Raw genomic sequence first — 13476 nt, 5'->3', positions numbered from 1 at the left:
AATTAGTCTGTTAGGTCCAAGCTTTCAATTTTCTTATTAGCCATAACTAGGATGGTGAATCTGTGGAATTCATTGCCACAGAAGACTATTGAGGCTGTCAATTGATATTTTTAAGGTGGAGATTGACAGGTTCTTACTTAGTATGGGTGTCAGGGGTTATGGGGAGAAGGCAGGAGAATGGGGTTGGGAGGGAAAGATAGATCAGAGTAGACAGAGTAGACTTGACGGGCCAAATTACCCAATCTGCTCCTGTCACCTATGAACTTATGATCGAGTTCGTGAATCAGACCAACATAATATTGACAAGGGACAAATTGGCTTTGTTTCCTGGAAAAAATGAGGCACAAAAGGTCACACTTGAGAAGAAATCAGAGGAGCAAACAAGGTCTGTTTTCCACATGCTGCCCCCCCCTCAACCTCCCCTCTGCCCCTTGTACATTTTCATGCCATTATTTAAGAAATAGATGAAGAAATAAGAAATAATCCTCCAGGACAAGGGGTCACAGCTTAAGGATAAGGGGGAAATCCTTTAAAACCGAGATGAGAAGAACTTTTTTCACACAGAGAGTGGTGAATCTCTGGAACTCTCTGCCACAGAGGGGTCGAGGCCAGTTCATTGGCTATATTTAAGAGGGAGTTAGATGTGGCGCTTGTGGCTAAGGGGATCAGAGGGTATGGAGAGAAGGCAGGTACGGGATACTGAGTTGGATGATCAGCCATGATCATATGAAGTATTTTCAGCTAAATCAGTGATATTTGTTAAATAGGTGCACATTAATGTTAAAAAAATATGGAAGTATTAATGGAGGGAAAATATCAGAGAATGGAGGATGAACAGGAGAATGGAACTAGGCAATGTTTCGGGTCGAGACCCTTCTTCAGACTGAAGAAGGGTCTCGACCCAAAACTTTTCCTATTTCCTTTGCTCCATAGATGCTGCCTCACCCGCTGAGTTTCTCCAGCATTTTTGTCTACTTTCGATTTTCTAGCAGTTCCTTCTTAAACAGGAGAATGGAACTAATTGGTTTGTTCTTATAAAAAGCTGTAGAGGAACAATGTGGCTAATTGTTTTCTCTTGTGATGCATGATTCTATGCAATTCCCTCAGGCTATTTTGTTATGTTACACAATAATGCTGAGATATATATCTTTCTGCAAGTTAATGGCACCGTTTCTCAGTTCACTACCTCCACCAATATAATCCCTTCAATAATCGAAGCTTCCTCTGCGTTTTTTGTTCCTGTTTCGATTTTAGTGGGGGAATTTGTTTCCCCGAGGACGACTCAGCAAGTCGGTCTGTTGGCCGAAATTTCAGCATCAAAGATTCCTCTTTGAAACCACTGCTCAATTCTTGCGGCCTTGCTTTATATGTGCTGCGTTTGACTTCCTGGGGAACATTGCATATAACGTTTGCAATACACCGTCATTCTGCGTAACTTCTGTGTGGTCCAATAGCGTTTTGATCGACGAACCTTTAACGTGTTTGACACCAGTAGCCATGGAGATAATAGAATCATTTTCTTCATAAATCTGGTCAGTTGTTGGTTGGGGCAGGAACAATGCAACCGGATAAATACCAGGGACTAAATGTTACGTTCTGCTTATTGACCTCGCAATATTTTCAACGTGAATTCATATCCAAGGAACATGGCTGCACTCATAGGGAATCCCCGGATAGCATTCACAGCTGTTCCTCTGAAAAATACCTAGCAAATAAAACAAACATTAATATAGAAGTAAATTCCCACGCACAGTAATTGTCACATCTGCATGACATCTATTTACTTGGTTATTTTCAATGATGACTATGCATTCTTGTATTTGCAATATCTCCATCCAAGATAACTAACTACCTGCTCCATAAGGTTGCCTGTCCATTCCCTCCACAGATGCTGCCTGATCCATTGAGTTACTCCAGAACTTTGTGTTTTACTCAAGATTTCAGCGCCTGAGTTCTTTGTATGGTATGGTCTGGTATTTATTTGACACACGGACCGAGGCACAGCGAAATTCATTTTTGTATACAGTTCAGTACAAGTATCACTATATATAAGCACTTCGATGCATATAATAGATAAGCATGTCAGATACAGTACAAGTGTATAGCAGTAGTACACTGAGACAGTGTACCAAGTCACCAGTTTGGCACCATTTTTAAGTTCCTTTGTGCTCCATAATGAAGCCATCAACAGAAAGCTGGGATCGCCTTCCCTGATACCTCTCTGTTCTGGGCTTACACTTGGCGACAAGCAGTATTTCACTGATGCAGTGGACTGCAAATTTGTTCCTTGGCCACAATAATTCTCATATTGTACTGAGTGGTCCAACTTAGCATGCCAAAGTAATGTGTGCTCCTTAATTTTGATTGGATATAGAGTTATACAGTGTGGAAACAGGCCCTACGGTCCAACGTTTTTATAACACCCAAAATAAAAAGCAGACAACTTGCTGTCCAACAACACTGTTGGAGGCTGTGTGGGAGTACGGAGGCAGACCACTCGCTTATTTTCTGGAACTAAAGATAAGGCCATACTGGGAAAATGTTAATGCAGTTGTAAAAAATATCTTGGGCTATAAAATCGCAAATACTTGCCCTGTGATGTATCTGGGGCGTATTAAAGATATTGTAAAAATAGAAGATACATATTTGATTAAAGTTTTGCTTGCAGCAAGTAAGAAGGCCATTACCAGGCAGTGGCTTAATGAAAAAAGTCCAAAGCAGGAACAGTGGTTAGAAATTGTGCGAGACATCTTTAATATGGAGAAATTGACATATTCCTTGAGAGTCAAGGAGAATTCATTTGAGAAGATCTGGGAAAAATGGACCGTTTATTTGAGCCATGACACCAATTAGATAAATGCCGAGCTAGATATGGGAAGATTGCGTTATATAGAACTAGATGGTATGTTTGTATGAATATTGAATTATCTCCAGATAACTGATCAATGTAATGTTTTTTCTTTTTTAATTTTGTAAGTGAACCACACGGTCTTATTCCAATTTTTTATTCATTTACTTCTCTTTTTTTTCCCCTATCTACTTCTTTTTTTATTTTGATTGCTGTTTTTCTTATTTTGTTTTATTTATGGTGATGGTGTTGCACTGTTTTGTATATATCTCTGAAAAATCTATAAAAATGTAAGTGAAAAAAAACAACAAAGTAATGTGTGCACCTTAATTTTGATTGGATATAGAGTTATACAGTGTGGAAACAGGCCCTTCGGTCCAACTTGCCCGTGCCAAGCAACATGTCCCATCTATGCTAGTCCAACCTGTTTGCATTTGGCCCATATCCCTTTAAACCTATCCATATCCCTTTAAACCTATCCATAAAAGTTTCTTAAACATTGTGATAGTACCTGCCTGAGCTACCTCTCTGGCAGCTCTTTCCATAGATCCACCAGCCTTCATGTCAAAAAATTGCCACTTGGGATTCTATTAAATCTTGGCCCTCTCACCTTAAACCTATGTCCTCTGGTTCTTCATCCCCTTACTCTGGGTAAAATACTGTGTGTTTACCCTATCTAATCCTCTCATGATCTTATACACCTTTACAAGATCACCCCTCATCCTACTGTGCTCCAAGGAATAATGTCCTAGCCTACTCAACCTCTCTGCACTCTTTCCAGTTTAACAAGAAAATCTTTGTCTTAAATGTACTTAACGTACATTAACGTACTTAATGTACTAAATGTCATCGTTTTTTTTAATTAATTCTCCTCTGTTGCGGGAATCTTTATTTATCCCCTAACCTTTCACCCACAAAACATGACATTGGAGCTCTGATAGAAAGAGATGATATGAGCCACCAGTTCCCTTAAATAGTGCCAGCACTCAATGTAGAGATTAACATGACGTGATGATAACATTCATTATTGATCCTTGAACTGGGCCAACATATTTGGTGCATATATTTATTTTAAAAGGATCATTTACCTCCCCTTTATATCAAACAATTACAAGATAAGAACAGCAAATTCCCAAAATTGGTGCCAGTTCTGCACATTTATTTTTTTTATTTATTTTTTTTTAAATTTTATTAGAAGCAGACATATTATGAAGTATAGTTACATATTATAGTAAAAAGACTTTTCATATACATCAGTCATACATTATTAAAATTTTCAATTATCAATTACTTCTGCTTCCAGTGTTTTTATTTTTTATAGAAAGAGAGAGAAAGAGAGGGTAGAAAGTTACAAATTTAAAAAAACAGAAAAACAGAGGAGGTGGAATGGGTTACCTGTAATACGTCAATGGAGATAGGTTCGTAGATTATAAAGTATAGCTTTTCATCTGATCCTGAGTTCAAGTTTCAGTTGGGTCCTCGTGCTGTGCCAATCTATCCCTTCAGATAGTTAATGAATGGAGCCCAGATTTTATCGAAAATATCTTGTTTGTCCATTAAGACAAGTCTAATTCTTTCTAAGTATAGGGTCTCCGACATTTCCGTAATTCCACCTATTAATTGTGGGGGTTGTAGGGCCTTTCCAAAATTTTAATATTAATTTTTTCCGATTATTATACTGTAGTCGAGGAGAATTTATTTGGTTGTTGTGAGTGTTAAACTTTGTTCTGATATTCCAAGTATTATTAATTTTGTGTTTAGGTCCAGTTTTGTATTAATAACTTCTGAAGTTATTTAAAAAATATCAGTCCAGAAATGTTTAAGTTTTATACAGTTTGCAAACGTATGTGTTAAATTAGCATCTAGATGTAGACATTTATCACAAATAGGAGAGATTTGTGGGAAGATTCTATTTAGTTTTATTTAGAGTAGTGAAGTCTATGTAAGACCTTGAATTGTATTAAAGTATGTCTGGCATTTAATGAACATTGATGTATTTGTTGTAAACTTTCGTCCCACATATCTTTCGAAATAGGGTGACCTATTTCATTTTCCCATTTGCATCTATATGGTTCGGTCGGTGGTACCCTCGTTGTTTATTAGGGTGTTATAACTATAAGCTATTAGTTTTTCAGGATTAGGATGCCTTGTTCAAACATTCATCAAGAATTTCTGATTCCCTACTCCTGTAGACTTGTGTATCTAGAGTAACTTGAAATGAAAGAAAAGTGCCTTTCCCATAAAGATGTCCAATATTTTTGATTCCATAATTTTTCCATTGTGTGAAACCTTTGTCCATAAAGGATGATTTGAATAAAGGATTATTTACAATGGGAAGGCATAGTGGTATATTATTCAATTTTAAATCTTTTTTTATTTGTTTCCAAATTCGCATTCCACTATGTATTATGGGGTTTTCTTTATAGGTTTTTTTGTGCAGTTTTGTGGGGGCAAATATGATCGGACCTATTTCAAAAGGTAGACAGTCTTCCTTTTCCATCATTAACCAATCTGGTTGTCGATCCATTTCTTCCAGCCAGAAATTCATGTTTTTAATATGGACTGCCCAAAAATAAAATAAGAAATTTGGCAAAGCCAAACCTCCATTTATCTTTGACTTACATAAATGTTTTTTACTTATTCTATGATTCTTATAATCCCAGACAAAACTTGTAACAATGGAGTCGACATTTTTGAAAAAAGTTTTTGGAATATATATTAATTGAAATAGGTACTGCAGTTGCGGTAAAAAAATCATTTTTATAGCGTTAATTCTCCCAAGCATAGAAATGGGGAGTGTTTTCCAGTATTGAATATTCTTATGTAGTTTATTCAGTAAGGGTGGGAAATTTAGTTTAAATAAAGAGGTATATGTCTTAGTTACATAGATTCCTAAGTATTTAAATTTATCTTTAACTATTTTAAAAGGGGATTGTTGTATTGTATGTAAATTGAATTTTGTTATTGGCATGATATCACTTTTATTCCATTTAATTCTATATCCCGAAAACTGACCAAATTGAGTTATTAGATTTAATAAGTTTGGAATACTAGTTTCTAACTTTGTAATATATATTAGTACATCATCTGCATATAAGGAAATGTTATTCCTTGTGTCTCTAGTATTGTATCCATATATTCCTGGATGGTTTCTAACGCTTTCTGCAAGGGGTTCGATTGCAAGAGCAAATAATAGTGGGGATAGTGAACATCCTTGTCTACAGCCTCTAGAGAGATTAAATTTAGTTGATAACATTTTGTTTGTTAATATTCTGGCTGTTGGATTAGAATATAACAATTTAACCCATGTACAGTACTTCTCTCCTAGTTGAAATTTTTCCATTACCGAAAATAAATATGGCCATTCTACCTGGTCAAATGCTTTCAGCATCTAACGAAATAATTGCTAGATCTGCATTAGGAATTCTATTGGAGTATATAATATTAAATAATCTTCTCAAATTATAAAATGAATAACGTTTTGGGATAAACCCTGTTTGGTCGGGATGTATTAATTTACTGATCACTAAGCTCAATCTATTAGATAAAATTTTAGTTAATATTTTCTGATCAGTATTTAAGAGGGCTATAGCTCTGTATGAACCTGGGTCTTCAAGATCCTTGTCTGTTTTTGGTATGAGTATGATTGTAGATTCATTTAGAGTTTCTGGGAGTTTCTGTTGAGTGTAGGCGTATTTGTACATTGTCTGTAGGCGTGGGGAAAGCAAATCATAAATTTAGACCAGAATGCAGCCTTTCCGTTTTTTAAGGACTTTATTGATTCTTCAATGTCTTTTATCGTAATTTCAGCCCCTAGTAATTCTCTCTCTTTCTGATCTAGACCCGCAAACTTACAATTCTGTAAAAATGTTTCCATTCCCGTTGATTGTTCTGTATTTTTAGATGAATACAATTTTTGGTAGTATTGTAGAAATCTATCATTAATATCTTTAGGCAGTGTTAATGTTTCTCCATTGTCTGTTCTAATTTTGTATATTGTTTTTCCCCCATCCAATTTACGAAGTTGACGCGCTAGTAGTTTTTGTGGTTTATCACCAAATTCAAAATGTAATTGTTTTGTATGTTGATAAAGTTTTATAACTTGGCCTGAATATATCTTGTTTCATTTATATTTCAGTACTGCAATCTGCACATTTTTAAGTGGGATCCACAAGAAACTGCAGATGATGGCATCTTGAGCAAAAAAAAACCCCCCCAACCTACTGGAGGAATTCAGCAGATCAGGCAGCATCCGTGGAGGAATATGGACAGATAGATGACTTTTTGAGTGGAGACCCTGTTTCAGACCTCTCCAGCGTACATTTTCAATGTGTGATTTATATGGAAGGTTGTTATTGAGGTGAATGGAAACGGGGAGAGATATGGAACATGTTAAAACATGCCATAAGTAATCTCCGGGTTGATTAGCAATCACTGGGAAATTGGCATGGAGCTTCCTGGGCTGTGACCTTAATGTAACAGATCGGACACAAAGTACTGGAGTAACTCAGCGGGTAAGGACCCTACTTCAGACACTTCCTTTTAAAGAAGCATCCCAACCCAAAACGTCACCTATCCATGTTCTCCAGATACGCGGCCTGTCCCACTGAGTTGCTCCAGCACTTTGTGTCCTTTTGTGTAAACCAGCATCTGCAGTTCCTTGTTTCTACTTAACCTAACTGAGGTTGGTCCAATTAATCCATGTCATCCAATGCACAGCAGACAATGAAATCTAGCTGTTAAAAGGACCAACTACCACAGTTAACTAAACTGTCTGAAGAAGGGTTTCGGCCCGAAACGTTGCCTATTTCCTTCGCTCCTATTTCCTTCGCTTTGTTGCCTATTTCCTTCGCTGCATCCGCTGAGTTTCTCCAGCATTTTTGTCTACCTACAGTTAACAAAACAATTAGCAAGCCCCTCAACAAGCGGGCGATGTGAATTAGTGTCTCCATGGATATATTACACACTGCTTTTGTCCGATTCTTTCTTCTATACTCCATGTTTTGATCACGATGATTACTGGTCAAGATCGCAGCATGTGATCAAGTATTATCTTTCTGCTGACTGGTTAGCACGCAATAAATTCTTGTTCTCATACAACAGATTTTTGATTAGTTGTTTAAGAAGGAATTGCAGATGCTGGAAAATCGAAGGTTAAGGAAATAGGCAAAGTTTCGGGTCGAAAACTTTCTTCTGTCTGAAGAAGGGTTTCGACCCGAAACTTTGCCTATTTCCTTCGCTCCATAGATGCTGCCTCACCAGCTGAGTTTCTCCAGCATTTTTGTCTAGATTCTTGATTAGTACCTGGTGTCAGGGGTTATGGGGAGAAGGCAGGAGAATGGGGTTAGGGGGGGAAAGATGGATCAGCCATGACTGAATGGCAGAGTAGACTTGATGGGCCGAATGGCCTAATTCTATTCCTATCACTTACTATCTTATGAAAAAAGCTTTTGACTGCACCTCGGTACATGTGAAAATAAACAAAACTCAACTAAACTTGTTGAATCCACAACCTGCTGGGGTTTGAAGCCACTTACAGCATGGGACCACATCATCATGTGGACGATTAGATTGGGCAGACACACAGAATCTCTTGCCCAGAGTAAGGGAATCAAGAACCAGAGGACAAAGAGGGGAAAGACTTTATAAGATGCTGAGGGGTAAATTTTTCCCACAAAGGGCGGTGGGTGTATGGCATGAGCTGCCATGGGAGGTAGTTGAGGCAGAGACTAACGCAACGTGTAAGAAACATTTAGACTGGTACATGGCTAGGACAGGTTTAGAGGCATATGGGCCAAATGCAGGCAGGTGGGAGTAGTGTAGATGGGACATTGTGGGCAAGTTGGGGAAAGGGGGCCTGTTTCCATGCTGTATAACTCCATGGATAGATTACACACTGCATTTTCCAGATTCTTTATTCTCTGCTCCACTTTTGATCACAAGGAATACTGGCAAAGATCGCAGCATCGTGATTAATGGCTCTTGGATGAATCCACCGCCTGCTGTGGCTATGTGCCACTTGCAGTGTAGGACCACAGCTTTATGCGTGGGATCGTTGAGTCACACTGCAGTGTCCCTCCCACTTCACATCCCATTTCCCTTCACCTCCTCCCTCATCCCCCATGGCTGCCTCCCTGCTGCTGTATTCAGCGTGGCAGCAGCACAAAAGCTATCGCAGAGATGAGGGAGGAGGTGAAGGAGAATGGGAATTGCAGGGAGACGCTTCAGTCAGTGACTCACATCCAGGCGATCAGTGTGGCATTCACACTGGACATGCGAGTCTACAACACCTCCTGTTGCCATAGAGGGAGTGCAGAGAAGGTTCACCAGACTGATTCCTGGGATGTCAGGACTTTCATATGAAGAAAGACTGGATAGACTCGGCTTGTACTCGTTAGAATTTAGAAGATTGAGGGGGGATCTTATAGAAAATTACAAAATTCTTAAGGGGTTGGACAGGCTAGATGCAGGAAGATTGTTCCCGATGTTGGGGAAGTCCAGAATAAGGGGTCACAGTTTAAGGATAAGGGGGAAATATTTTAGGAACGAGATGAGAAAAACATTTTCCACACATAGTGGTGAATCTCTGGAATTCTCTGCCACAGAAGGTAGTTGAGGCCAGTTCATTGGCTATATTTAAGAGGGAGTTAGATGTGGCCCTTGTGGCTAAAGGGATCAGGGGGTATGGAGAGAAGGCAGGGATGGGATACTGAGTTGGATGATCAGCCATGATCATATTGAATGGCGGTGCAGGCTCGAAGGGCCGAATGGCCTACTCCAGCACCTATTTTCTATGTCTATGTTTCTATGTTCTGGAAACACCAGTAATGTTTCATAACATCATTCAAGATTTGGACTGTTTTCATTTTTTTCCCCACAAGGCTTTTTAGCAGTACAGTGGGTTACAAGTTCAGGTGCTGGCACCCATTACCCGCAGTGTCCATTTAATGCACCAAATAACTTCATGAGTTCTAGGAGCAGAAGTAGGCTATTTGGTCCATCAAGTCTACTCCACCATTCAATCGTGGCTGATCCATCTTTCCCTCACAACCCAATTCTCCTGCCCTCTCCCCATAACCCCGGACTCCTGTACTAATCAAGAATCTGTCAATCTCCACCTTAAAAATATCCATTGACGGCCTCCACAGCCTTCATTGGCAATGAATTCCGCAGATTCATCACCCTCTGACTAAAGAAATTCCTCCTCTTTGCCTTTCCAAAAGTACATCCTTTTATTCTGAGGTAGACAAAAATGCTGGAGAAACTCAGCGGGTGAGGCAGCATCTATGGAGCGAAGGAAATAGGCAACGTTTCGGGTCGAGACCCTTCTTCAGACTTTTATCCTTTTATTCTGAGGCCATGACCTGTGGTCCTAGACACTCCCACTAGTGGAAACATCCTCTCCACATCTACTCTATCCAGGCCTTCACTATTTAGTAAGTTTCAATGAGGCTTCCCCCTCATCTTTCTACATCCTTCTAGGATTTATCTTAGCTCTTTTGAAAAAGAAAGGATAAAAAAAAAAAACATTCTTGAACTCCAAAATGATCTAAAGCCGCAAGTTCCACTTACATTTAGCCCTTCCGTCCGGTAACTCTTTTGAATACAGTGTAATATTCCCTTGTACTTTGTCTCGTTAACCCCATCGGCTTGAAGACGACTTTTGACCACATCCATGGGAGTTGCAGTGCCCCATGAAATTGTTCCTGCAAAAGAGAATTTCAGTCTATAGTCCAGAAGTGACTGCACTAACATGTAGCTTGAGAGACGTGAGAAATAGAATATCTCTCTTCAATCGCACGGTTAACAGCACGTGACCAGATATGAAAAGGTGCAACAGGGTGAAAACAGTGAGTTATGCTTTTGTAAAATCAGTCAACCATGTATACTCTGGTTACTATCCCCTGCTAGGTAGTGTCTACCACTTGTTGATGACACAAAGCACTGACCTAATGACTCCTCTCCCCCCCACCCACCGCCCACCCGTCCATTCCTGCTGTTGCAAGTTGCCAGACTGGAAGAGACGCAAACAAACTGGAATCACCAAGGTCATCTATCGAGTCGGTTACAGTGTGTGATCACAAATTTGGCAAGGGATGGATTGCAAAAGAGATTAATTGCACTGGTGGGCAGCATCTACTAATGTCACAAACGTCCAAAAGTTAAACACAGTAGTTACTGGAACTCCAAAAGGGGGAAAAAAAAATTGCTGAAAATACTCAGCGGGTCAGGCAGCATGCATGGAGAGAAACAAAGGTAATGTTGATGACATTGAAGCTTTGAAATGGTTTGACCTGCAGGGTATTCCTGGCATTTTTAGTTTCTACTTAACTAAAGGAGACAAGAAATGAAGGATATTAAGTTGATTTTAGTTTAGTTTAGCGATTCTGATTCACTAACTCGGTCATAAGTTCATAAGTCATAGGAGCAGAATTCAGCCATTTGGCCCATCAAGTCGACTCCGCCATTCAATCATGGCTGATCTATCTTTCCCTCTCAACCCCATTCTCCTGCCTTGTCCCCGTAACCCCCGACACCCTTACCGATCAAAAGTCTGTCAATCTCCACCTTAAAAATATCCATTGTCTTGGTCTTCACAGCCATCTATGGCAACAAATTCCACAGATTCACCACCCGCTGACTTAAAAAATTCCTCCTCTAAAGATACTCCCTTTTATTCTGAGGCTGGAAGAGTTTCTCAGGCAACTGAACCGTCCTCTCATCAACTAGAGTGCAGCCCTGATCACCCATCTACCTCATTGGAGACCTTCAAACTATCTTTTATTGGACTTTATTAGACTTTATCTTGCACTAAACATTATACCTTTTATCCTGTATCTGTACTCTGTGGACGGCTTGGTTGTAATCCTTTATAGTTTTCTCGCTGACTGGATAGCACACAGCAAAAAAGTTTTTTCTCTACCTCGGTACAAGTGACAATAATAATAAACTGAACTTAACTAAACTAAAAAAACTACTTACTGGTATGAAACAAAAGCATTGTCAACAGTGCTCTGTTAAGTTACATGTTTTTTACCATTGGTTAAATCCAAAACAGATTTCTCTCTTGGCAGATCGAAAACATTTACTTTTCAATCACAACTTAAACTTAACAGCTGTTTCAAATTTAATATTTTCACAATGCAATTATTAGTAGCACGAAGGAAGTTTCACAGTCACCTAGCATAGAAACAGGCCCTTCAGCTCCATTTACCCATGCCCACCATGCTGACTATCCATACTAGATACAAAATGGTGGAGTAACTCAGCGGGTCAGTCTGAAAAAAGGTCTCGACCTGAAATGTCACCCATTCCTTTTCCCTACAAATGCTGCCTGATACGGTGAGTTACTCCAGCATTTTATGTCTATGGCGTAAACCAGCATCTGCAGTTCCTTCCTACACACACTGACTCTCCAAGCTGGTCCCATTTGCCTGCACTTGCCCCATATCCCTAGTCGAAATCTTTTCTATCCATGTAGACTATTAATAATATCTGCTTCCAGTTCTACGTGGAATTTGCTTCGGTTAGATTTAAAACATATTTTTCTGAATCAGATTCAATATTTCAATATGGAAACAGTTTTATCAGTAACTCTTTTCCAACAGTGTACGTATTAACTAGAGTTGAAAAACATTTTTAAATGCTATTAATAATTTAACTAAAAGAATTTGTACATCTTAAAAGTCAAATATTTAAAAATTCCAGCATTTGAAAACAGATCATTGCGCAACGTGAGTAAATATCTATGTTTAGCTGTTCTTTATGCCTGTACAGTTCAGTAAAGAACAGACTCTCCACCCCCATCCCATCCCATCGTACACTATAAACTTGACCTCATTACCTTATCTGGAATACATGATGTACACAAGGTCACGGGACATACATGCACAACTACATTATAAATTACCAGGTGGCACTGTACATGGCAGTCTCGCCAACAGCCTGTCTAGTCCCTTTCTTCTTTTGCCGTTTTTAGCCTGTGTTTACTTGTATGTCTAATAGGCCTTTCTCACGGGGCGACTTGACGCAAGAGGTAACCAGAGTTGAACATCGTGGGAACCTCGTACGATGACCGTACGGCATTCGTGGACCACCGTGGCGCTAACGGCAGGTACTCGTGTAACTTGTCGATTCGGGAGAAAATTCAAGCAAGCTTGAATTTCTCCAAGAGTGACTTGTACACTTGTGGTTGAACATTGAAACCTTATATGGACGTAGTGCCAGTGCGATATCCGTAATAACTCTTGCGTGTACCGTGGGAACTCCTGCGAACGGTGAACCCGGAAGCTGGACAGAGGGGACAGAAGGTGAGTTTTAGTTTATTTTAGTTGTTGGCCACTCACCATTTGGTGTGACATCTAGAGTCCTTATGTTAATGTGTGTTTTTTCCTCTTGGGCATTACTTTGTTTCTGTTGGAGGCTCCACATTTTATTATAGCCTGAAGTGTGATAAAGCTTTTAACTCAGCAGTTTGATTGTCAGTGCTTGTTTACCTCATTGTTAAATACATATATTTTTTACTATCAGATTGATGTCTGCAATTCTTCATTAACACATCACTACAAGATGAATGTCTCTAATGTTATAATCCCTCTCATGCTGAAACACAAAATAGTTGAAGGGAG

At 39.3% G+C, this 13476-nt stretch overlaps 1 protein-coding gene across 4 annotated transcripts in view; it reads right to left on the bottom strand.

The window, feature by feature from the left end:
• Positions 1-906: 906 nt before the first annotated feature.
• The window catches only part of slc25a48 (solute carrier family 25 member 48), a 41425-nt gene continuing 28855 nt past the window's right edge, over positions 907-13476 (bottom strand). For all 4 annotated transcript variants that reach the window (XM_033029337.1, XM_033029335.1, XM_033029334.1 and 1 more), the window contains 2 exons: positions 10421-10554; positions 907-1705 (listed from right to left, as the gene is read on the bottom strand). In XM_033029337.1, the coding sequence (XP_032885228.1) occupies positions 1601-1705; positions 10421-10554 (239 nt within the window). In that variant the 3' untranslated portion in view covers positions 907-1600. The remainder of the gene's footprint in view (positions 1706-10420; positions 10555-13476) is intronic.

This window comes from Amblyraja radiata, chromosome 11, assembly GCF_010909765.2.
Source record: "Amblyraja radiata isolate CabotCenter1 chromosome 11, sAmbRad1.1.pri, whole genome shotgun sequence".
Classification (NCBI taxonomy): domain Eukaryota; kingdom Metazoa; phylum Chordata; class Chondrichthyes; order Rajiformes; family Rajidae; genus Amblyraja; species Amblyraja radiata.
Note: the sequence above shows the minus strand (reverse complement) of the source record. Positions and strands in the feature narration are given on the sequence as shown.